Source organism: Haplochromis burtoni, unplaced genomic scaffold (genome assembly GCF_018398535.1).
Source record: "Haplochromis burtoni strain Fernald_Lab_line unplaced genomic scaffold, NCSU_Asbu1 Contig_62, whole genome shotgun sequence".
Lineage (NCBI taxonomy): Eukaryota > Metazoa > Chordata > Actinopteri > Cichliformes > Cichlidae > Haplochromis > Haplochromis burtoni.
This window is the reverse complement of record NW_024582423.1, coordinates 1,111,553-1,134,158: the sequence shown is the minus strand read 5'-3', so window position 1 is coordinate 1,134,158 and position 22,606 is coordinate 1,111,553. Positions and strand designations below refer to the sequence as shown.

The 22,606-nt window shown below is 40.3% G+C and overlaps 1 protein-coding gene across 4 annotated transcripts in view; it reads left to right on the top strand.

The window, feature by feature from the left end:
* pdlim2 (PDZ and LIM domain 2 (mystique)) overlaps positions 1–20,115 on the top strand; it is a 31,206-nt gene extending 11,091 nt beyond the window's left edge. For 3 of the 4 annotated variants that reach the window (XM_005922689.3, XM_042221191.1, XM_005922690.3), the window contains 6 exons: positions 385–536; positions 1,610–1,673; positions 12,167–12,279; positions 16,972–17,120; positions 17,772–17,883; positions 18,908–20,115. In XM_005922689.3, the coding sequence (XP_005922751.1) occupies positions 385–536; positions 1,610–1,673; positions 12,167–12,279; positions 16,972–17,120; positions 17,772–17,883; positions 18,908–19,100 (783 nt within the window). In that variant the 3' untranslated portion in view covers positions 19,101–20,115. The remainder of the gene's footprint in view (positions 1–384; positions 537–1,609; positions 1,674–12,166; positions 12,280–16,971; positions 17,121–17,771; positions 17,884–18,907) is intronic. The other variant, XM_005922692.3, reaches the window with a different exon arrangement.
* The last annotated feature ends 2,491 nt before the right edge of the window (positions 20,116–22,606 follow it).

Sequence of the window (22,606 nt, the reverse complement as noted above, 5' to 3'; positions counted from 1 at the left end):
TGGACAGAATAATATCCATAATTGTCATGTTTTCTTTTTTTTTCTGTATATTCAAGTCATGTTGGTTTATTTGTAAAAATGTAAACGAATCTTGACAGTATACATGCATCACACATCTGTTTACAAGTCTGTTTTTCTGTCCACAAATAGCCGTAAAACCTTAAATCATTTTCAGTACTTGTATTTTACTGAGCTCACACCGGGTGTGAGAGTTCATCAAACAATATGTAGTGATAGATGACATGTTTTTGTGGTGACATTTCTCACAAGTACCTCTGTTGATCCTTTTACAGCTTGCATGGCCAAAACACAGGATTAAAGATCAAGTCATGTTCAGCTGAGTCTAATGTAGTAACATTTCTCTGATGTGATGTATTTTTTTAGGAAACAGTAAAACTGAATCAAGATGAGAATCAAAACTATAGAGAGTACACCATCTCCAGCCCTGTGTCACGATCTCCAGGACCGTACTCAACAGATCGTCCTGCCAGCCCCGATACAAGGATGGAGATGGTGACACCAACCATCAACAAGAGGTAGTGCACTCGTGCTTTTCAAATCACTGTGATACTTTATGTTTAAGCAAGTCCACTTTTCATACTTTTTGACATGCAAAGTTGTGTAGTTTAAAGAATTCTCTGCAGAGAAACATGAGTTACAGTTTTCTCCTGTAACATTAGAGACACAAAAAAGCATTTCCCTAAGCGTTAGCGGTCTAAAAAAGGAGATTTTTAGAGCTCCACATTTCAGGTGTAAGTTTTTTTTTTTTTTTTTGTTTGTTTGTTTTTTTTGTTACTGTTTCTTTTTCTTTTTTTCTTTCCAAAAATCCAACCGTTCACTTCCTAAATAGGCTTGTATCTGGACAAAGTCTGTAGCAAGTGGTCTCTTGACCAAACAACAGGCAAGCCAATAGGTATGGGAATAACAGACAGAAAGTGGAGCCATGGGATTGTGCTGTAGTAACAAAGGATATGCACAGGATATCACATTCCTCCGTTTGCATTCACGTTAACAAAAGGCAGAATGTGGAACATTCACCGCGGTTTTGTCTGCACTCGGACGTTTGTTGAACAACCTTTAATAGGCCATATTTCAAACTAGATTTCCTCCCTTGCATGCACTGGTAAAGTTTCCTGCCCAGGACTTGATTTAAGTATTAATATAATTTTTGTTTTTGTTTGTTTTTGGGGGGGTTGCCTCATAACCTATTAAATCTGTATTTTGTAATGCAGTCCTATTGATTTACTAAATACAATAAACTCTTTGCCACAGTAACTTGTAATGTGTATAAGGAAATAAAGTGCATAGATCATTCACAACAGTCATAAAAAAAAAAACAATACAACCAGGGTGAGTTGATCATAGAGTTTGTGTTATGATTATGATATTATTAGCCTTTTTGAGGCAGCAGGAACTATGAAGCCACAATAATATCATAATAGTGTAATACATACTGAGATAATAAAGGTGCCACGTGCTACAGTAAAATATATGCAGTACAGAAGAATCTCTGACGACTGATGCGTGTCTCTGTGTGAATTGTGACCAACCTAAAAGCATAAGTTCTTATGACTGATATCTTTTTTCTTTTCTTGTCCATATGTTACAGTTTTCAGCTGCACTCAAGGTCACCAGAGGAGAGAAATACGAGATTGTCAGGACTCGTGTCACAGGTTGGTTGAAGTGTTTTTGTTGAAGGTTTTCAGCAGTCTGCCTTACACGTAGGAGTTATTGACTTTTGTTCAGTCATTCTTTTTTCTACCTTGCAAATAATGAAGCACAATTTCTGTAATAAAGAGCACTTAATTAGATGGAGACAGTGGTTGCTAAGTAACTTAAAATTACTGTCTTCAAAACACAGTTTGTGGGTGTCCTTTGTTGTTTTACGGTATTTGTGAGTCAGAATCATTATTTGCGTGTCCAGGCTTGAAAGCCATAGATTTTCCTGGACTGTCGTTCGTCTGTAGCTGCAGTTTTAGGCTGCAGTTCACACAGACAGTACAGCTGAAGATTTTTGTCCACTGTGTATTACTGTGTGGAGAGTATTTATTTTGACTGGGCTAGTCCAGTCCGCTAGAATGACTTATCTGAAGCCTCAGCCTTCCCATTTGAATTGTTTGTTTCTGATGCCACAGAAGGTGCCCTTGAATAGGTTTGCGGACAGTGTACTGACTGTGCACTTAACAGTAAAGGCAGGAAACTGATAAGGTTTGGCATTTTTATAGCAGGGTGTGTACAAACTACAAAGGTCAGCGTTCAAAATATCTGGCATTAAGATGAACAACCGTCTGGAGCTGCTTCATTCAAAGCCTGGGCCAAGAAAAAAAGCTATTGCTTTCCTTCAGAACAATGGCCATAACCTTTAGTTGTCAAAAATGGAGACTTATTAATCTCAATAGGCTGCAAGATATGGAGAGACGTAAAACACAGACTTATCTGCAAGTATGCTGTGTCCATTCCTCGTTCCAGCAACAGAACCAAAACCGGGGGACTAGAGCGTCTGGAAAGACTTCCGTGAAGTAAAGAGAGAAAATGTTGTGGGAAAGTTCATCATAAGCTATTTCAGCTATGCCTCCATACTTAGTTACATGCACGGGTCCCACTGAAGACGAAACATGTGAAATGACAGAACAGGAAAAAACATTCAAGACCTTTTGTAGTGCCACAAGGAATTCCATCCATTTTTATAACTCTGGACATTACATAACGTTAGATAAATATGCAGAGGTTTGAACTTCAAAACATTGGAGCATTCCTCCTGAGAGGCAGCTGCGTAAGGCAGTCCAGTTTAAAGGTTTTCCTTCAAGTTTTAGATTCTTTGTCACGTCCTTGAAGGCCAGTGGCTCATGTTGGGGTACTCTTGGTTGTTTAGACACCAGGAGAACCACTCTAACTAATATTTAGCTAATATCAATTTAGTGTAACTAATTTTGACAACTGAATTCCACAGTTTGCTACAGTTAACTGATACGAGGTTAAAGCTTTATTAATTCCTAAAAAACACTGTAGGCCACTTTGACATATCAGTTCACTTTATTTTTAGGGGGGCATTTACAACCATGTTCTGAAACTGACTGTGGAGTTCCACTGTGGTGACCTGAAAACCATGGTGCAGTAAACTGGAAGTTGGCTTGCCCAAAACACATTAGGAGCTGTATTGTGGCTCAAAGCTCCATTGGCAAGCTCTTAGGAATGAACACACGCCTGTTGGGACAGCCTCACATGTTTGTGGTATTCATGGAGTCGCCCGTTCTTCCATTCTTCTTAACATTTTTAAAAATCATAATTCCTCTTATTTTTCTTCATTTGGACTCTGTATTGTCCGACTTCCTCTTGGAGCCTTTTCTTGGTTATTTTTAACCATTTGTTGAGTATCTTTGAATTAAATCAGTCTCAGGAAAGAGAGTTTTGGGTTTTTGGCTAACCCCAAGAGATTTCTATCCCGGTTTTAAAGTAGTGATGAGCCTCCCACTGCAGCGCTGAGATTAGTGAGTGGAGTTCTTTCAGAGTGCTCGATGGGGAGATGGCTTGGAAAAGTTCTGCCATGGGTACATTGTGCATTATGTTGCTTGCGCTGGCAGGAACTCAGCATCCCATTGAGCGCTGAGATGTGGAGCGTCTGTGCCAAGGGCCTCTGTCCTGACTGAGAGGTGCAGAGTGCTTCTGTATCAGGTGATCAACTTCACTGAAAAGCTCCTAAAAGGCTTTTCCACCCCTGATTTGGCTCCCTGAGTGCAGAGAGAGTGGGGTGCGCAACAGGATCCGCCATTTTCCAGGGTGTTGGATATCCTGAGAAAAAGCCTGTATACAATAGTGGCTGTGATGGCCTGGTGTTGCTTTTTCCCTTGTGTCACAAGGCATGCTGTTGTGTGATGAAACTCAAATGGATGGGGGCTGGGGTATGGGGTGGAGTTCAGTGGACACCAGAGAGCCTGCTGACACTCGCAGACTGTACTTAAGCCATGTCACTCTAAGGAGAAACTTTTCAACACACAGCCATGTCTTTTGGTTGGAGTTTAGACCACCTGCGATACCAGACCGACCACATGTATGACCGAATCGAAAGATTTAAATGGATGTTTAACCCAGTAATACCAATTCTACCACATATCATACAGAAGTATTTGAGACCTCTACACAAGTGGGGATATTTTTTTTTTCCTGATACACTAGAATTATCTGCAAATTATTTCATGCTTCAGTCTTTATAAGGTTAAAAACAGACATTTTAGTATATTTATATTTACTATAGTGCTGTTTCTACCTCTACTTTTATACCAACTTGCCTTGTGGTGAATATGAACTATAGAGTTTATTTATCAGTGGCTCATATTTATCAATCAAGAATACTTCAGGACGTGGAGGGACTGGGAATTGAACTCTCAAATCATTGGCTATATTACAAACTGCTTTTGAAGTCACAGTCGTGACAAAAGAGCTAAATGCATGGTGCATCCTAGATTACTGGAATCTGGACATAAGCTTGTTTCTGAACTGCTCGGCCACTGTCATGATTCAGAGCATCTGTTTATATCATCATGAAGTGACCACAATGGGATCTCTGTTGCACTGAGCAGAGCCAAAACCAAACTGCTTTTCATGAGACATGACCCGTCGCTCGACCATTAAGACTAGGCTCCGTGTCTGGGTTTGCAGTTTCTGCACTTTGAGGTTCCTGAGGGTTGCCTTAGTGGGCTGTCCGATCCTGTGCTGGGACAGTGAGGTTGCTTTACAAATATCCTCAGTAGTGTAAGATCTCCAGCTACAGCCGGGCAACACAACATTTTGTGCCAGCGCTGGCCAAACTTTTCCTCTCGATTCTAAATTTGGTGCAGTGGCCTTGGCTGTATGACGTGTCACGGAGTTCTTTATCTAAAGAAGTAGCTGTCAATCCCCACATCCTCTATTTCATGCATTACTGTCCATTGTTCTCTTCACAGGAGGATAGCCGTCACAGGAGGAAGGCGGCCTTGTGCTTCGTTATTCTAAATTGAGGCCAAAACTGTGCTCATCAAATTGGAGCAGGAAAAACGACTTGGCATTCAAGAATGGAGTTTATTTTTAATGGTGTCAAAATATAAACCTTTATAGACACAGTTGGATGAAAATTGAAGTAATTAAAGTATCAAAGAGGCTGGGAACTTAAGGAAAATTCAGCTCAACAGAAATGGCCACTCCTTTTTACTAAATAGAAATATACATATTATATAGATGATGATGATGATGATGATGGCTTGGAATGATGCACTTTCTCAGATCTGATGTGAGTGGGCCTCTTGTTTGGTTTGGCATGCTGGTGCTGTGCTAAGCCAAGCCAGTGTCTGGGGAGCAGTGCTGGCTGCACGGTCATGGTGGAGGGATGTTTTCTTCTCTGCACAGTGAGCTCTGTGACTGGGCAGTGTGAGGCCCTTTCATGTGGACTCGTAGCCGTTAAGCTCGGGGTCCATTGTGGCCTCTCCGTGGGCAGCATGCCTCTCGTCATCCCCTCTGATTGATCAGCACAGCTGTTTTTCTTTCCCCTGGAATGGAAAAGCAAACTGGGACACTTTTGATTCCCTGAGCTTTGCAGGCCTCCGGGTGCACTCATGGGGATAGATGGCCCTGAAAGTTTTATGGAGAACTGTTGGCTGAGAGAGATGGACCTTTTTACAAGTTGTTGGTGTTTACGAAGGTGGTTGAGCATAATGTCAACATTCCTAAAGTTGTTGTCAAGGGAATGACATGAATAACTGCCCCTTGATATGTTCGTGCCAACAAAAATAGACATGTTAGCATATATTTTTGTAGTTTTACACAGTACAACACCCACATTTTAGTGTAGTGATTACCAGGGGTGGATTGGGTGATCGTGAATCATAACTGTTAGGCTGCAGAAATGACATGTGGAGAGTAACTCTTCTGCACTGACATACCATAAATGCTGACATGTTAGATTTATGGTCTATAGTCATTTGTGGACATTCCTGTTGAAATATATGTGGCAGTTTTCCAGCGCTATACAGAGTACTCCAGTATTCAGTACAGTTGGTTTAAATCTGTGTGAAATGTGAGAGTGGAACATATTGTTGTGATGCTGTGAGACTACTTACAGTTAGAGCTCTGTTATCTTTGTGGGAGGAACCAAAAAACTACAAAAATGTCTTTATAAAAATTTGATCGTCAGTCTTGTTTACATTCAGCTCGTCTTGACTCTTACTGTAACCCCACCACACATTTTTTTTTTCTTTTTTGGCACATGTGAAGAGAGTCATCTCGCCAACCATGAATTGGAAGTCCAGTGATTTTTAGTCCAACCATAATGAACTCCAGATGTCTAATGAGCTTGATATGCTGATTCAGTCAGAGCCTTGTGGGGAATTTTATAGGGATAAAAATGTGTTGCTCAAAGCACCCTTTGTGTATAAAACACTATGCAGACATATTATTGACCTATTCAGTTTTGGTAGCAGTGAGTCTCTCTCTCAGGCCACCTACACTAGAGATCTTACTTCATTACTTTTAGCTTCAGGAATCATTTGTTTATTAAACTAAAACTGCAGCACTTAATAACTGTTTCACGATCTGTTTCTGTCAAGCATGTTTTGCAGCACCCAGTATGCTCATCCATTCAGAGGTGTATCAGAATGCTGCTCATTCGATATCCAATGTTTCTTGGCAGTACTGTATGTTTAGAATCATCCTCTTATCTTGTTTTCTATGTTCTTCATTTAATCTTGTACAGTTTGATTGTGTGTGGCCATGGTAAAGGAGTAGAGAGTAGAGGAGCTATTAGGACCAAAGTCACAAAAATCTATTCCTTTGTTCAGTGTCACTGCTCTATATAAGCCTATTTTACAAATGTCTATGTATAAACCCTGAGAAAAATGAGCTTGACTTGTAAAGAATTGCATGCTGCAGCATAGACTGGAGTCCCATAAGACCTTTGCATCAGTATTTTGGAAAAACAAAACAGAACACGAAGTTAGCATGCATGTAGATTAAAAAGAAAATTACCTTTTAAGTCTTAATTGTCTTAGATTATATGCACAGGTATAGTCTCAGCACATTGTTTTAGTCATATCATTATTGGAACCAGGACTGTAGTCGGAGATGTAAGACCTTTCATAACGCAGGGGCAGTCGGACATGAGCCAATAAAAAAGGTAAAGAATGTTAATTACATGATTTTTTTTTTTTTTTTTTTTTATTTGTTCCAAAAAGATGTCCTGTGTTTAACCATGTATTGTGTTTTATTTGTAACAGAATGTGTACACAGTAATGCACCATTGCTCAGACATAATTACAAGGCAGGGATCTATCAGTAACAGTGGATAACGAGTAGGTTACTCTTCGCCTCAGGCCTTTGCTCAGGACCTCCACCAGTGCCCACTGCTGGATAGGAAAAAACCTACACAGCTCTGATTATTACCAAGCCCAGAATGTCTGGTGTCCCCCGCCTCATTGTAGTGCAGCACTCATGTCTGAGGTGGAGACAGTGAATTAGCAGTTACAGCACTTTCTTACAGCAGCAACTGTCTTCCCAAAAGTAGCTCCTCTAGGCATCACTCCTATGTGCTGCTGGCCAGTGCCCTGTAATTGAAGCTGCAGGGTGGTAATGATGATGCACAGTGGCTTGGTTGGAGCCAGACTGAAGACTCCTCTGCTGGCACTGTCCCCAGTGTTTCCCATGGGTCTTTATCTGAAACAGCTGCCTTCACTTTATTTTGGCATTTTATGCTTGTTGTGTCTAAAATGGATAAACTCTTGATTGTGTTTAGAATGATTTTTTTTTCTTTTGTAACAGTTTTTATAATGCACTAAGGCTTTATCTCTAATATTGGTAAATGAATACGTCCCATTTATAGTTGCCCACAGTTTTGTTTTGCAGAGATCAGCCACAACAGTAAAATCACCTGCCTTCTAGTGGGTTGATTACTGTTATGTGCCAAAGCAACGCTGATCACATATTAGGAGTATATAAAAGTCTTTCAAAGGTGTGTGTAGCCACTGCAGTGTCTCAGGCGTTTTTGGATTCTGCATTCTGAATCTTCAATTAGTGTTTTGGCTGCTGCTGTGTTTTTTTGTTTTCTTTTTTGGAGACAGACATTACCACCACACAGGCCAGGCCAAGGCCAACATACTAGTTGCCAACCATCTTGCCAGAGAAAAATATTTATTTTCTAGCTGGTGGGTTGCTGTAGGTTATTGGTAGTTACTGTGAAATGGATTTGTAAAGGCCTAGAGATCAGTCAGCGGCTAGAGAGAATTTTGTGTTCTTTGACCGGTTGGCAAGTCATTGTGGGAGGTTGCTAGCAAATGTTACAAACACCCACAAATTATTTGCCGATCAGTAAAACTGGTCAGTTAAAGTTGCGACTTTTGAAGTGTGTTGGTTGGGAAGAGGGAAAGAACGGTGTCCATATCTGGTTTGCACCAAACTTCTTGTAGTTTCACTACAGCAAAAAACTACAGGCGGCCACAACATTTATTTTACCTGGTGACAGCCAGCAACCTATGTAGTGACATGAGGGTCATCAAGCCTGTGTGACTGAGGCCTAAGCTCTTAGCTAGTGCTATTAAGCTGGTTTAACTTTGGATGGGTACAATCCACAGATATAAATGTATGCTGATTATTCCTAACTAACATTACTAATAAACATTTGCCAATGCGCCCAGAAGTGTCTTGAAAAAACACAATCGTGGATGCTGGCAGCAGAGCTTTTGGGTCTTGTAGGTTGCCAGTTTGGCCCTTCATAGACTGGGTTGGATCAGGTGCACCTGTCAGAAGGGGACCAACAGATCTCCATCTGACCAAGGCTGGAGAACTTTTTTGTGTTGTGCATGTTCTGATTGAGACCACTTGTGTCACTTAATAGTGTGTGGTTATGCTTTATGTGAAAGAACATTAAGGTGAATGGTACTTGCCAAGGTAACATCTACATGAATGTCAAGACTAAAGAATGTAGGTTTTAATACAATGTATACTTTGTAATATGTGAGTTTCTGGGGCACCAGTGTTTGTATTTTCACATGTTAAAATCAAGCTGAATCCCATAAATGTCGGGTCAGTTTTTGCTGACGCACAAGGGTCTTCTCTGTTTCTTTCCCCAAGCATGCTGGGATAGGCTCCAGCCCCCTCTCCCCTGCCATGGAAGATGTGAGTGTATAAAATGGATGAACGATGAAAATAAACAGCAGGTTTCAGCACAACCTTAAGTTGCCATGTTTTCCACAGTAAGACAGATGTGGCCCTCCGTCTTACTGCTGCAAAGGGCCTCATACATAAAGTTAGAGATTTTAAAATTAAGACATTTTAAATGCTGGAGTTTATTTTGTTTTGTGTTGGTATTGGCTGTTTGGGCATTATATTAAATATCATAGAACTTCAAGCATGAAAAATGGTTAACACTGAAATGGAAAAAGCACATAGAAAAACCCAAATTCTGAAACCTTGCATGTTACTTTGGCAAAAAACATTGTTTGTGTTGGACCAATGGGACGTGGATATCCAATCTGTTCTCCAGGCAGATTTTGTCTCTGTGCATTTGTATGTACAAACACACCATAATAAGCTAAACAGTATACCTAAAGAGGATATATAGTGCTCAGTAGCTTGATATGTTATTTTAAATGCAGTACAGCATTCCAGCAACTTGCCCTAATGATCTTGGGATTGTTGACTATGAACTCCTGATTACAGTTCAGCGCAGCTTTAATCAGAGCTTCCTCTTCTTGCCAGCCACTGGAACCACAAAAAAATTGGCTGATGATATTCTCCGCTGGTCTCTTCCATCTGTGACCATTCTCTCATCCAAGAAAGAAAATAGGCTTTCCTCAGCTCACCCGTATTTCTTGAGTTTTCTAGTACATGAAACATGGGGGTATTGTTGGCACTGTCATGATGCAGTTCCCCAAATGCACTGTAGAACTGAGATCACTGTGTGTAATGGTTCCAAGGCTTAAAATGCAACAGTGATAATCTGGAACGAAGCATATGCAGGAAGCATTGGTTAAGGCTTTGCTAGTCATGTAGCAGTTACCGCTATAAAATTCTGGCACTGGATTTCGCAGAATGGATTGTGGTGATGGGAGAGCTGCTCTGGTTGTGCAGACAAAGTTTTTTTTGAACTTTCTAAGGTCAAGCTCAGTCACAGCTGCATACTCCCTGTCACAGTTGAGCGCATGTGTTTTTTCTTTATCCCTTTTGTTTTTCTTTACTTCATTGCATTCCTCTTGAGTCTCCGAGCCGAGCTGTGATTTTTATCCCTAAATTCTTATGATGTTGGAATGCATGAAGATCCACATTCAGTAGCTGGACACTTATGTAACATATATTTGGTTTGTATTAGAATAGATTCATCAGTACATACTGCTTGGCTTCACTGGGTCTTTAAGAAAGAATCTATACATATCCCTCCAGTACATTCCCTAGAGATTTGCTCAAATAAAGACAGCATGGATGTCTCTATTCGTGCATAGTGATAGTATGAAATATATGATGTTCTGAGCCTCTGCCTTTTGTGGTGGGTTTATCCTGGGAGGAATCATGGGGAGCCATCCCAGTGATCATTTCTGGTAAAGGCTTCCTGGCATCCGCCACTAATCTACCCACTCACTAAGGAAAAAGAGCAGGAAAATTGGACTCAATTGAGAACAGAGACATTGTTCAAAGAGTTTCTGAATTGGAAGCGGGTGCTGGCATTGGGTACACAAATCTTTGACTCCATCCATGCTATTTGTTCAGTACTGAGCTCTTGCATCAGCTCCAGCTTAACTTTCAGATGTGTGCTGGTTCAAAAGGTTGGGTGGAGCCACTTTGCTGTGAAGCCCATGTAACACTTGTGCCAGCTGGTGACATTTGAGGGAGGAGGAAAAAAAAATCGGTGAGCTTTATTGCAAAAGCTGTACTCTTGGGTTGTCTGTGGGCTTTGCGATTTCTAGCACAAGATCTCCTGCACTGTGTGCAGGAGATGAAATGAAGTAACAGCTTTATGTCACAAGTAAACTTCAGTAGGAATATTGCAGCATATGTGATCAACAAGTATGACTGCTAATTAATCTGAGCTGTGCCAAGTAGTCATGAGGACTTAAAATACCAGTTTTGAAAAGACAGCAGTGAAATAACTGCCAGGTTTCTTTTTGCCACAGGTTGGCTAGTCCATTATCCTTGTTGAATGATATTCACCAGGAAATAGTCAGACCACATGTAACACATGTACTGCTCTAAATCATAATCAAGCTTTCAGCTTCCAAGTTCAGGATTGGGAAATATAATATGGCATTTTGATGATTCTGTCTTAACTCTGTACTGCATATTTGTTTTCCTGAGCTAAACTAACATGCTGAGGAATGAATTTCAGGAGGGTTTTTTTTTTTTCCAACCCATACTGTTAGAGTAAAGATGGAAAAATCTACCTTTAACTTAATGTTGGAACTGCTGGATCACCTGTAGGTACTTAGCGCCCTCTTCTGTCAAAAGTCAAATATTTTTCACTTGACTAAGATTTCTCAATTTCAGTATTTGTACTGTAAGTGTTCATTTTGACTGATTTGTGTGATGCTGCTGTTGAACTACAGATGAATAATCATCAGGTTTGTACAGCTTCTGGAACCTATTACAGTACAAGCTGGCTCTGAGTTTCTCTTCAAACCAGTTTTCCAGTTAGTACCAAACACCTGTTGCTACACCATCAGTCCTCTATCAGCTGTGGGAGTGGAGCACACCTAAGACTGTGCATGATTATCAAGATGAAACAATGTTAATTTAGCTTGCTGAGATTGAAATGGATCAGCAGGAACAACCAGTAAAAGGAATGTCGGTGTGACTCAAGCTGTCAAAACCTTGACAGCACAGTGAATCACATTAAACAATGCAAGCATGTAGCTTATTTGGTACTTGAAGTTGAAACATTTGACTAAAATCCGATGAAGGTTTCAATCAGATCTCGCCTGGTTTGATCTTGACTGAATGTGTCTTTCAAAAGATATAATTTTATTTCAGGTTTTCATATTTAGAGTTTCTGGAAATATGGACGAACTGCCTTCAATACCAAAACACTCCTTGGTGGAGAAGCTCTTCAGAATCTCACCCACTGAATTCCTGTCTCTGAATGGAGCAAAACACTTGGTGTGTCTCTTGTGTTTAAATTGCATCATTTCATACATTTTTGCTCTCTCCTTCTCCACAGGACTTCTCGCCTTCAGACTACAGAAACAACTCTGTGTCCAACACAACTCCACAAGGACGCTTCTCACCCCAAAGTCCCACTGAGCGTGACGTACCAGTGTCGCCTCATCGCAGGTAAATGTTACACTTTTACTCCAACATAATTAAAACCTACTTTTGACTCCTATACACACACAGGATTACCACACCAAATGGATTGTTCTCTTTTTCTGAGAGCAAACCGGGACTCTTTCACTTCTTTAGGCTTAAAATTTAGGTGCATGCTCAAAGGAAAAACCCGACTTGGTTTACAGTGGCTGTGTTAAGCTGTGGTTGGCATTTTGTGGCCATAGTTGGAGTTAACTTGGTCAACTTTGTGGGAACATTCTGTCTTTAAGTATGAAAATTATGTTAATCATGTGTTATGGCCTTCACAGTTCCCAACTTTTAATGCAGCTGGGAATCTCCTGGTTCTGTGTAAACAGTGCTTCCACCACATCCATAACCAAGATGTTCTGGAGGAACATGGAGGCAAAATATTTTACAACAGCAGTTGGTTGACGATGGCTTTTCCTTTGATTTGATTCTCTGGTTTTTCTTTCACATGATCGCTTGATATCCAACTACTCGAGGGCCCCTTTAGAGGACAATGCACAACAGAACCTAAAGCTTTAACATGTACTACAGCGTAAGTTTGTTTCCTGTCTAATTGGAGTATACACAGTTTCAATGCAGTAATTTAGTGCCACCTATAGGCCTGTAGAGGCTGCACCTGCACATTCCACCATCACCTGGTACCTCATTTATAACTGTAAAGCTGCAAATATGGCATGAAAGTGGGTACTTACAGACCATGCACACATGTATTTTGAAATTTTGGAAAACTACTAAAACGGGTGGTAATCATCGAACTTCTTTATTATTAGATTTTTATAGAGAGATTTGTATTTACATTTGTGATCCTTCTCAAATTTTGTACTTTATCAAAGAAATAATTACACCCAAATTATAATAACAATTAAGGCTATTTGCATTACACTGTGTTAGTAGTAAGACACTTATTATTACCTCTACAGAAGTGAAAATTGTTTTATCTGGTTGCATCGGTGATCTCATCTTGAAAAATTCTTTCAGTTTCTCAGTTGTTTCCTCATTTTTAAAATCTCTGTCAAAATGCAGATTAGCTGAGAAATCTGCCAAACCAGTTCCTTCATTTAGAGTAAAACAGCCAGCTTGTGAATCTACTGATATTGTCCAGGTGGTTCTCGATGTTTACTGCTTTTTGCAGAAACATTTGGAGTCAAATGAACCTTTGGGAAACAGCTCATCACCTCCCTCAGCAACACTTTAGTTTCTTGTTTCCTGCCTCACCCTCTCTGATTAGGTGATGTAGCTGTAATTTGATTCTGTTCCCACTGTGCAGGTGCTGCCCTCCTAAGCATTGTTTGGAATATTTGTTGTCCCAGAAGAAATTGGTGTTTTCACTTCAGTCTCTCACACAATCCTTTCTGTCAGCACGCTCACGGTGGCTGTTTTTTCTTTCCCCTCCTCAGTGCACGATAGTTGACTTTGGACTTTAGACCCAAGTCCAGCTGGGCTAACCATAGCTAGTGATGTGTCAGCAGCTGTAGTCAGACCCTTCCCAAAAAAGATTGATTTTTGCTTCTCCCCCTAATTGGCCCCCAGTCTAGAGCTAGCACAGAAAGTCTCTCCCTGTTCTTTCCAGCCAATCACAGACTCTGTAACACCCATTTTCCCACCCCTTCATGATGCATGGCCAATGAGTTTCAGCTAAAGGCACACCTTTCAGTCACTCTTGCATTTTCTGTGCCGTCTGGTTTAGATAGAGGTGTGTGCTCTTCATCTGCTTGTGTGTCAATATTGTTTGTTCTTTTGTATGTTGGTATGTTTGCGGAGTTGCTCTAGCACTGTTAAAAGGACAAGGACTTTAGCTGGAGTTGTTCTTCCCCACTTTTTTCACTCTCTTTGTCTCTTTTTTTCTTTTTGAGGTGAGTCTCGTCATCTTATGTTTTGCTGTTTTTAATTCCTTCTCTCCATATGTTTTGACTTTGGTTTAGATGTTGTACTTCAAGGAAACCAGTTCATAAATATGGCTGGAATTTAGCTTTGTGATCTTAGATGTTTCGACTACATGCAGCTATGCCTTGGGTCTCATTGTTGCTCGCGTGAGCCAAGTCTGGATACAGAAACCAGCAGCACATTTGTCTTGGCCACTGATATATACATGTGAGAACATTGGAAAGCGCAATTCCCAAGAGTTTTGTGGAATTAGATTTAAAAGTGATAGTTGTTTTAATGTGCTTGCACTAATAATCTGTGTGCTTGACTGCTTGTTCAGATGCATGTTATTTTCTCTGACCATAAGTCCTGTTATTTGTATTCTTTTACCTAGAATTTCCATTTGTTTTGAGATAGCATGTCATGAGGGATGGTGAGGGAAAGGAAAAGGGGAAATGGCTTGCTTAGGGTGGAGCTGAGCATGTGGAAAACTTGGAGAGGTCTGAGAGATCTGTTTTCAATTTGAACCATGTTCAGTGATGCAGAAGAAAGGGTCTGAGCATTTGTTTCATTCACATACTTGTTGCTATGTCTGTTTGCCCTTGTTTGTTGCAGCCATGTTCACTAAGGGGGAAATGGGCTTTGCATACACAGAAATATATCTTATGAAAATTCTCTGAACATGTTCATTTAAAACCATTACTCATCTTTGCAGCTGGACAGTGAACCTGAACCTAAAACCCAAGAAACCAGGACTGTTTCCGTTTTCAATGGCCACGTCTGTCTCTTTGCCTCAGCCCAATTCCAGTTTAACAAAGTTGTCTAGTCTCATAATTTGAATTATCAGTCACGCAAACTGATTTGTTTTTTAAAAGCAACACAGTCACAGATTTCTCATCTTGAATCAGCTTTAAACTCATAATAATTGAATGTAAGAGCCAGGCTACATGAAGTTAAAAAATGTTACAAATCTGCCAAAACCCAGCAACACGCTAACTGTAATGTTGTTGTACAAAAAAAATAAATAAAGAGGCTTTATAGGTTCACATCTGTATGTTAAATCACAACAGTGTTGAATGAAGTTGAGGGCTTTGTCTTCACACCACAGGTGTCAGTTAAAGCATAAATATCTCTGCAGTAGGTGACAACAGGTGGGACAGTCAGTCAGGTTGGGTTATTCTAGCTGACAAAACGGCTCCTATTTGAAGTAATCAAATCGCACCTAGTCTGAACAGTGTGTACCTGGCCGACTGGTTCCACATGACTGAAAACACTCCCTCCAGAGAAACACACATACAGGAACAAAATTTTGTGTCTTACCAATGTTCTGCCAATCTACATTTTAGCACATGGGTTTCCTCAGCTTGGGTTGCTTGGAAGACGGAGCTTTTATCTGTTAAGTAATAATCATTCAGCTCACAGTGTCTAATCCCCTTTGATGGAAGCTTCTTCTCCCCTCCTGCCCTTAACCTGAAGCTGAAATTGCAAAAATGCAGAGTTTGAAGTAATTTTCTATGGCTGTGTACCAGCGACAACAGTGGCTGGAGGCGTCATGTGTTTGAGTTGTCAGTCTGCATGTACGTGCAGGGATTCTCATGAACATGATGTGTCAGGTCACCTCGAGGGATTTTATAAAAATTTGGCACGGATTTGCAGTTGACCTCAGGGCCAGTGCAGCTTGTCGAAACACGTTTTTCACCACAACTCAAGAATTCATGGGCTAATTTCACAAGTTTCTAATGGGATAAAATGATGTGATGACATTTCATTTTGAAAAGGCCAAAGGTCACACCTTCACAAAAAGAGACACGCAACTGCGGGATCTCATGTTTCTTGGCTGTTGGAGAGGCTTTTGAATCAACTTTGTACTTGGTGCTGTTATTTTGTGCTATAGATTATGTAATGCACAAGCCTCTCTTATTACTACTTTGTTAACCGGTTTTAACTAATCAGAAGTTTTCTAAAAAAAACAAAAAAACAAAGCCACTTTTCGTTAAGCTCTTTATTTTATTTTATTTTTTTCTTTAAGGATTTTAGATTTGAGATGTGGCTCTCTCAGTTAGCCTTTTGCCCTCCTTGTTTCTTCCTTGTTGTACAATGTTGGAGCTGTTGAAGCAGTCGTTGGAAGTACCTGCCAATATAGATTGATTTAGGAACAAATATGGCAAAAATCTCATAAATCAGATAAGTTGTTTTACCATTTTAGATTAGATAAAAGCGCTGTTCTGAGCAACAGCTAAAGAAGTTCAAACTTAGATGGGCCTCCTAGTTGGCTCTTTACAAACACACTTCTGGTGAATCTGCAAATGCATGTGATGAGTTGCAAATATGTGTGTGGAGAGAGTTACCCTTAACTCAAAGCTTTGATTTGCCCTGAGCTTATACTCACAGGCTCATGCGTCCTGCTCTGCCTGCACTCCGTCAGAGTGTAATACAGCAGACATTCATAATGAGCAGCACTCAGTTTCAGTTACTATTTAAAAAAAAAAAAACAACTTTTACATCTACATAGAGGAACCAACTGATATCCGATAAAGTTTGCCTTCTGCCTGCAAAACTGCAGCCAAAACACTCAACACAAACTTGTGCAAATTGCAACACGCCAAAGTGCAGCAAAAATCACATGTACAAAAGAGAGCCGGAGAGGCCTGCTTTAAGTTATTATTGGTGACTTGGTTTTATGTCCATCTATTCAGTCATAATACAAACTTTAATGCTTTAATATCACTGTATCATACACATTTATATATTTTTAATCATATATAAATGAATAGATCCTATACTGATTATTATTGGCTTGTTTTACAGCAGTCCCAGTTCTGACTTTGCCATGCAGAGGTTCGACACAGACTCAGAGGTGTACAAGATGATCCAGGAGAACAGGGAGTCCCGCAATCCACCTCGTCAGTCCAACACCTTTAAAATGCTGCAAGAAGTCCTGGAGGCTGACGAAAAAGGTGAGACGCTCATTCATCCAAAGAGCATCCTTTATAGACAAAAGTGCACATTGTTTCATAAATATAAAAGTGTGTGTGTATGTTAGAACACACAAGAAAGTGGCAGTAGGTATTAGTTGAGCACAAAAGGGCTTTGTGACTGCAGAGATTTTATCCATGTGGACTGGCTGCTTTGAGACTTATTTTCTGCATCTGTCAGCTATATCAAGTACTTTATAATTCACTTCCTCTCTTGTTTCTGTTTGCTGCCCACATCTCCATCTTGAAACCATCCTTGACAAATGTGCATCATTCAGAACCATATGCACTCCCATATGTTTGTCATGAGGAGCGCAACTCTGCAGTGTGTGGGTCATAAAAATGTTATCATGGAATACATCTGTCTGATTCCCCTTTGGCTTTGATCTTTGGCAGGGAAAATAAATCCAGATAGTGATAACATTCTTTCATGACGTGATAATGGCCAGTATTTGGAAATTTCATATAGCGTGTCCCATAGGCGACGACCTTGTGATGACAGTTACCGGAAACATAAACAAGCTGCACTGACAGAGGACAGTGAAGACAAACAGAGTGCTGATGTGTTGAGCAGTGAGACGTAGCGTGTCAAAACTTCATCATGAGCAACTCTGTGTGTGTGTTTTTCTCCAGAGGCAGCTCTGAGGTTTCCAGGAAATCTTTCACCAAATGCCCCCAAAGCAACCACATCAGTGGGAGGAACCAGCAAATACCACACCTGCGAGAGGTGTGGTACCAAAATTGTGTAAGTCTGTGGTCGCCTGCAGTTACATGCTTAATTGGATAACATAGCCGTTGATATAATAATATATTTGTGTCTCAGACTCAGAAGATTTGATGCTGGTTTGTTTTACTTATAAATCTGCAAATGATGCTACACAATTACAAAACCTTCACACTTGAGCTGTGGTACATGAGACTTCTAGACCTGCCAGCCCAACCAGATTGAGCTATTATGGACAAAAGGTGTTTGCCTTGGTGACGGGAGTCAGACTTCCGCTCCCCTCTTATGCGCACCACTCAGCCATTTATGGTAGAGTGACCGAAGAGAACGGGTTCCTCAACAAAAGACGGAAGACACTGTGCTTATAGTTCAAAAGCAAAATACTTGGGTCTTAATGAACAAAGATTTAAGTATTTGACTGCAAATGGTAATATTTATCTGGAACTGGAAGACTAGTCAGGATAGAGAAGTGTGTACATGACAAACACAAAATCCTTTTCTGGAGGGAATTCTTATTTATTTTTATTTTTTTATTTATTTGAGGCTTCACGTGTTTATAGAATATAATACTATATATATATAATATACTACTTAATCGTTATCAGATTATCATAAAGATGTATATGAGATCAGGATATGAGTTGCTGTGAAACTCGCACATCAAAACACTGATTTTAAATTATCTGACCTCCAATTTGAGTCATACTCTGAAGGCCATGAGCCTCTTAACATGACCAGAATAAACTGGGGAAACTGAAATATGTGAATGAATGCTTCTGGTTTACCTGGTGCACAACACTGCCATTGTGGTCTGCTGTGTAACGATTTGTGGGGGAAAAATAATAGACAAAATTTCAAATGGAGTCTGAAACATCAATTGTAGACAGTTCAGTTGTCTACAATTGAACTGTCTACAGGGCATGCTAAAACAAACTGTTTTGTTTTAGCATGGTGATTATTTGTGCTGATTGTTGAAACTCATCATTTCACCGTTCGATCATCTAGTCTGTTTTCTTGGTGCCTGATTGCGCTCATCTCTCCGCAGCTCACAGGCCGTGCGCATCAACGACGATCGATTCCGCCACCCCGAGTGCTACACGTGCACAGATTGCGGTCTTAACCTGAGTATGCGAGGTCACTTTTGGATTGGAGATGTGATGTACTGTGAGAAGCACGCCAAAGAAAGGTACCAGGGCCCGGCCAGCTCTCCCCCAGCCACCGTGTCCCCTCACCACTGAGTCTGCCACTCCACCCCTGCCTCACTGTGGACACAGAGGGCCGCCTGTTTGGCTTAAATATCCACCTCATCTGACTGAGTTTTAGATCTTGGGAAGATACACGGAGGTGGAGATGAATCAGCAATATGGTCGAGGATGCTCTTTTCTGATCACATTTAACCATACTTTGCAGTAATATAATACACTTTGTTGCCTTCTTTGTAAATGTATGAGAAATGGGGCTTTGTTTGTCTTTTCTTTTCTTTTTCTTTTTTTTTTGTTTTAATTAACCAGCCTCCGTGCCATCTTTAGGTTATTCTTAGGCCTAATGATTCACAGCTGCCATGGACTCAAGCCACATGACATTATGCTAAGGCCAGATTTACAAATCACCACTGCTTTGGACAAACTCAACAGGGCTGACTCTGAGGATCAGGATCTTCATTTAAATTTTCTGCTGACACAGTGGGATCAAAAGCAAACCTACACTGCATGCCTTTTTAAAAAATGTAATGTACACAGATAGTGCTGTGTGGGTGTGTATGTGTGCATACTTTCTCATGCAGGGGTGTGGCGGCTTCTTCAGGCCTTCCCTTCATCTGTGGGTGTGTGTGTGGGTGTGTGTGTGCACATGTGAGAGTGAGAGGCAGCAAGGAAGAAGGGAAAGGGTGTTCACACTGTTACAAACACAGGAGTTGCAAATTTAGTATCAGGCCAAAAACCCCTGAGTTTTTCTGTATTTCTTTTGTAATCTGAATTTATAAATAATGAGGGGATTTTTTTTTTTGTGGCTGTTTTTGTTACCTTTTGAGGGACTAGAGTTTCATTTAATATGCAAATATTTTTGATGTTTGTGATTGAAATGTATTCTATAATGTAGATCACTTAAAATGCATAATGTATGCACAGGACATATAGTGTGAAAAGAATCGATGATGCTACACTTACAGCAGTACTCAGAGATGCACTATAATGTTCACATTTCATGTGGCACTTAATAAATTCGCACAACCTGAAGCTTCCTCAGCGATAATAACTGTTTTGCAGTTGTGTGTACCAAAATGTGTATATGTGTATGCAGTGTTTTCCTGATGTGTTATTGTTTCTTTAATGTAACTATGTCTGCCAACTTGAAACATTTATTCTTCCCATATTAACACCAGAAAGAGTTTCGCCAAATGTAGCACAGAAAAGAGTTTAACTGCTGCTGTAAGCTGGTTCTTTACCGCACATTTTTGAATGTAGAACAAGGTCTGTGACATCCACAAACTGCACACATCTCTTTGTAGTAGAAGTTGTACAGATAGGTAGATAGTTTATTTAAATGCATTTTTGCATATTTATTATTCCACATATTATATCGCACACAATCTAGGGATTATGTTTGTCATTATATTTAATTGTTTTACTAGTGGCTCCATAGTGCAGTGCCAGTAAAAGCTCTGCAGTTCATCCCAGGAGGAGACACAAATCCCTTGGGGTGGTTTGTGTCAGAAGAGGCATCCAGATTAAAAATCTGCCAACATGCTTTGTGAATAGCAGACCAGGCAAAAAGGAAACTAGAACGGTAGTTTGGATGCTTTTATTTTCCCACAAGCTTATCTGCCATCCAGGTCTTGTAACTGAATGAGCATTACAAAGTTGTTGGGAGACCCACGTCTATGACAAGAGATGTCTGATATAATTATGCAGCACATGAGGAGGGAGAGTTATGACGTGCGTTGCCTTTGAGGCTGTGTAACAGCTATGTAATTCACGTTCCTGACCAAAAGACGGCAGTATTACTGCAGTTTCAGACTTGTTCTTTATGAACTTATGAAAGCGATAAAACTCAAATTACACATGGATTAAGATTTTTAAACTCCGTTATAAAATCTTTGCGCAGGATTAGAAACAAAATATGGACATGAGCTGATTCATTTCGTGGAGAAATCTGATGGTATGTTTATATAAACAAGTGGGGGGAAGCATAGGCGAGTGTACTATGATTTCGCTTACTAGGCAATTATAGAATTGATTTCTGCATTATTTGTGGATCATTATACAATGACTACAAAGATAAACCTCCTTTTTTGCAGCATTATATTGGATTAAATTCTAAATTACTTGAAAGACTTCGGATAAATGAGTGTTGACAGTACAGCACCACATCGTTTGATAACCCCTCAAAAATGTAGAAGTAAAGAGCTTAATGTTCTCATAAAGTGTTAAATAAAACCATTCACCCAGGAAATGTGCAGAAGTGGAGGAGTGACGAGTGCGTTGCAGATCTCCCCGCTAGATGTCACGAGCTCCTCGAGAAACACTCGGCAGCAGGTCGCCTGATGTCTGTTTCCCGGCTGGAAGTTTTCTTTTGTTTATCCATTGGCAGAAATCCGGACTTTTTGCCTGAAACTCAGCAGTCAGTGGGTCTGGTTTCTCTAATTGTGCTGAAAACCCCATTGTTTTACATGTTTATCTACCAGTGTGGGATTTGTAGAAGACGACCGACATACAAAACCATCTCTCAGCCTTCGTCACACATCCCCAAAAAGCTTGTATAACATCAGCCAAAATCGACACTGAGGCACAATCTCAACCCTATACGTTTTGGGGCTTTTTTAGCCTCCAACCTTCTCTGTTTTCCACCTTCGTGATGTTCTCCCCCTTTCTCAATAACTCCACCTGGAATGGAGTCCAGATGTGGAACAGGGAAGAAGGAGAGACTTGCTTGCTAAGCTATAAGGAGCAGGGAAGAGCGTGTGGAGTACATAGAGAGAAAATGTTGGACCGACATTAAAGTTTGTCTGGATGCCATTAAGTACAATTTGATGTAATGTGCAGTTTGGGACGTGACATTTTAAAATGGAAACTGTGCTCTCCAGATGAGAGAGATCTGGGCCTTGTGGAGCTGGACGGGGGTGTTGTACTTGAAGCCTTATTTAACGGCTTGGATAAACAGCCCTCTGTTTCATTGCTGAACAGGCGCCCATCTACTCCTTGTGCTTTCTTTCAATAATTGCACCGGCTTTTTCAGCCCATTCCCGACGTAAAGTATCATATACAGGAATAACAAACCAGGGGTCCACTGTGTGGTTCAGAGCACAGTGCGCTTTTATACTGCCAGGCTGCTTGCATGACTGAGGTGCCTGCAGTTTGGATATGTCGGTGAATAGTTGTCAAGCCCAATTGCATAAAATCCCGTTTCAAAAGCTTTCCTGCTTCACCTTCTCATATTTTGAAATGCTCTCCAGATTTGAATCGCCACGGTTTCCATCCTCCTGAGCCTCTCGTATATCAAAAGGTATTTTTAAAACTGAAATATTGTATTTTGGGAAGTTTCCATACACGCAGGGAGAAAAAAAGAGCAGCAGAGCCAGAGGAAGGATTCTTTTACTTTTAGGGGAGAAATGTAATGTTTCTGTAAAATAAATAAATATATATATATTTCTATATATATAGTTCTTTCAACAAAATATTTAATGTTTTTTATTATCTCAGAATAATTGAGGAAGAACATTCAGTGGAAATTTGATAGAATAGGACTG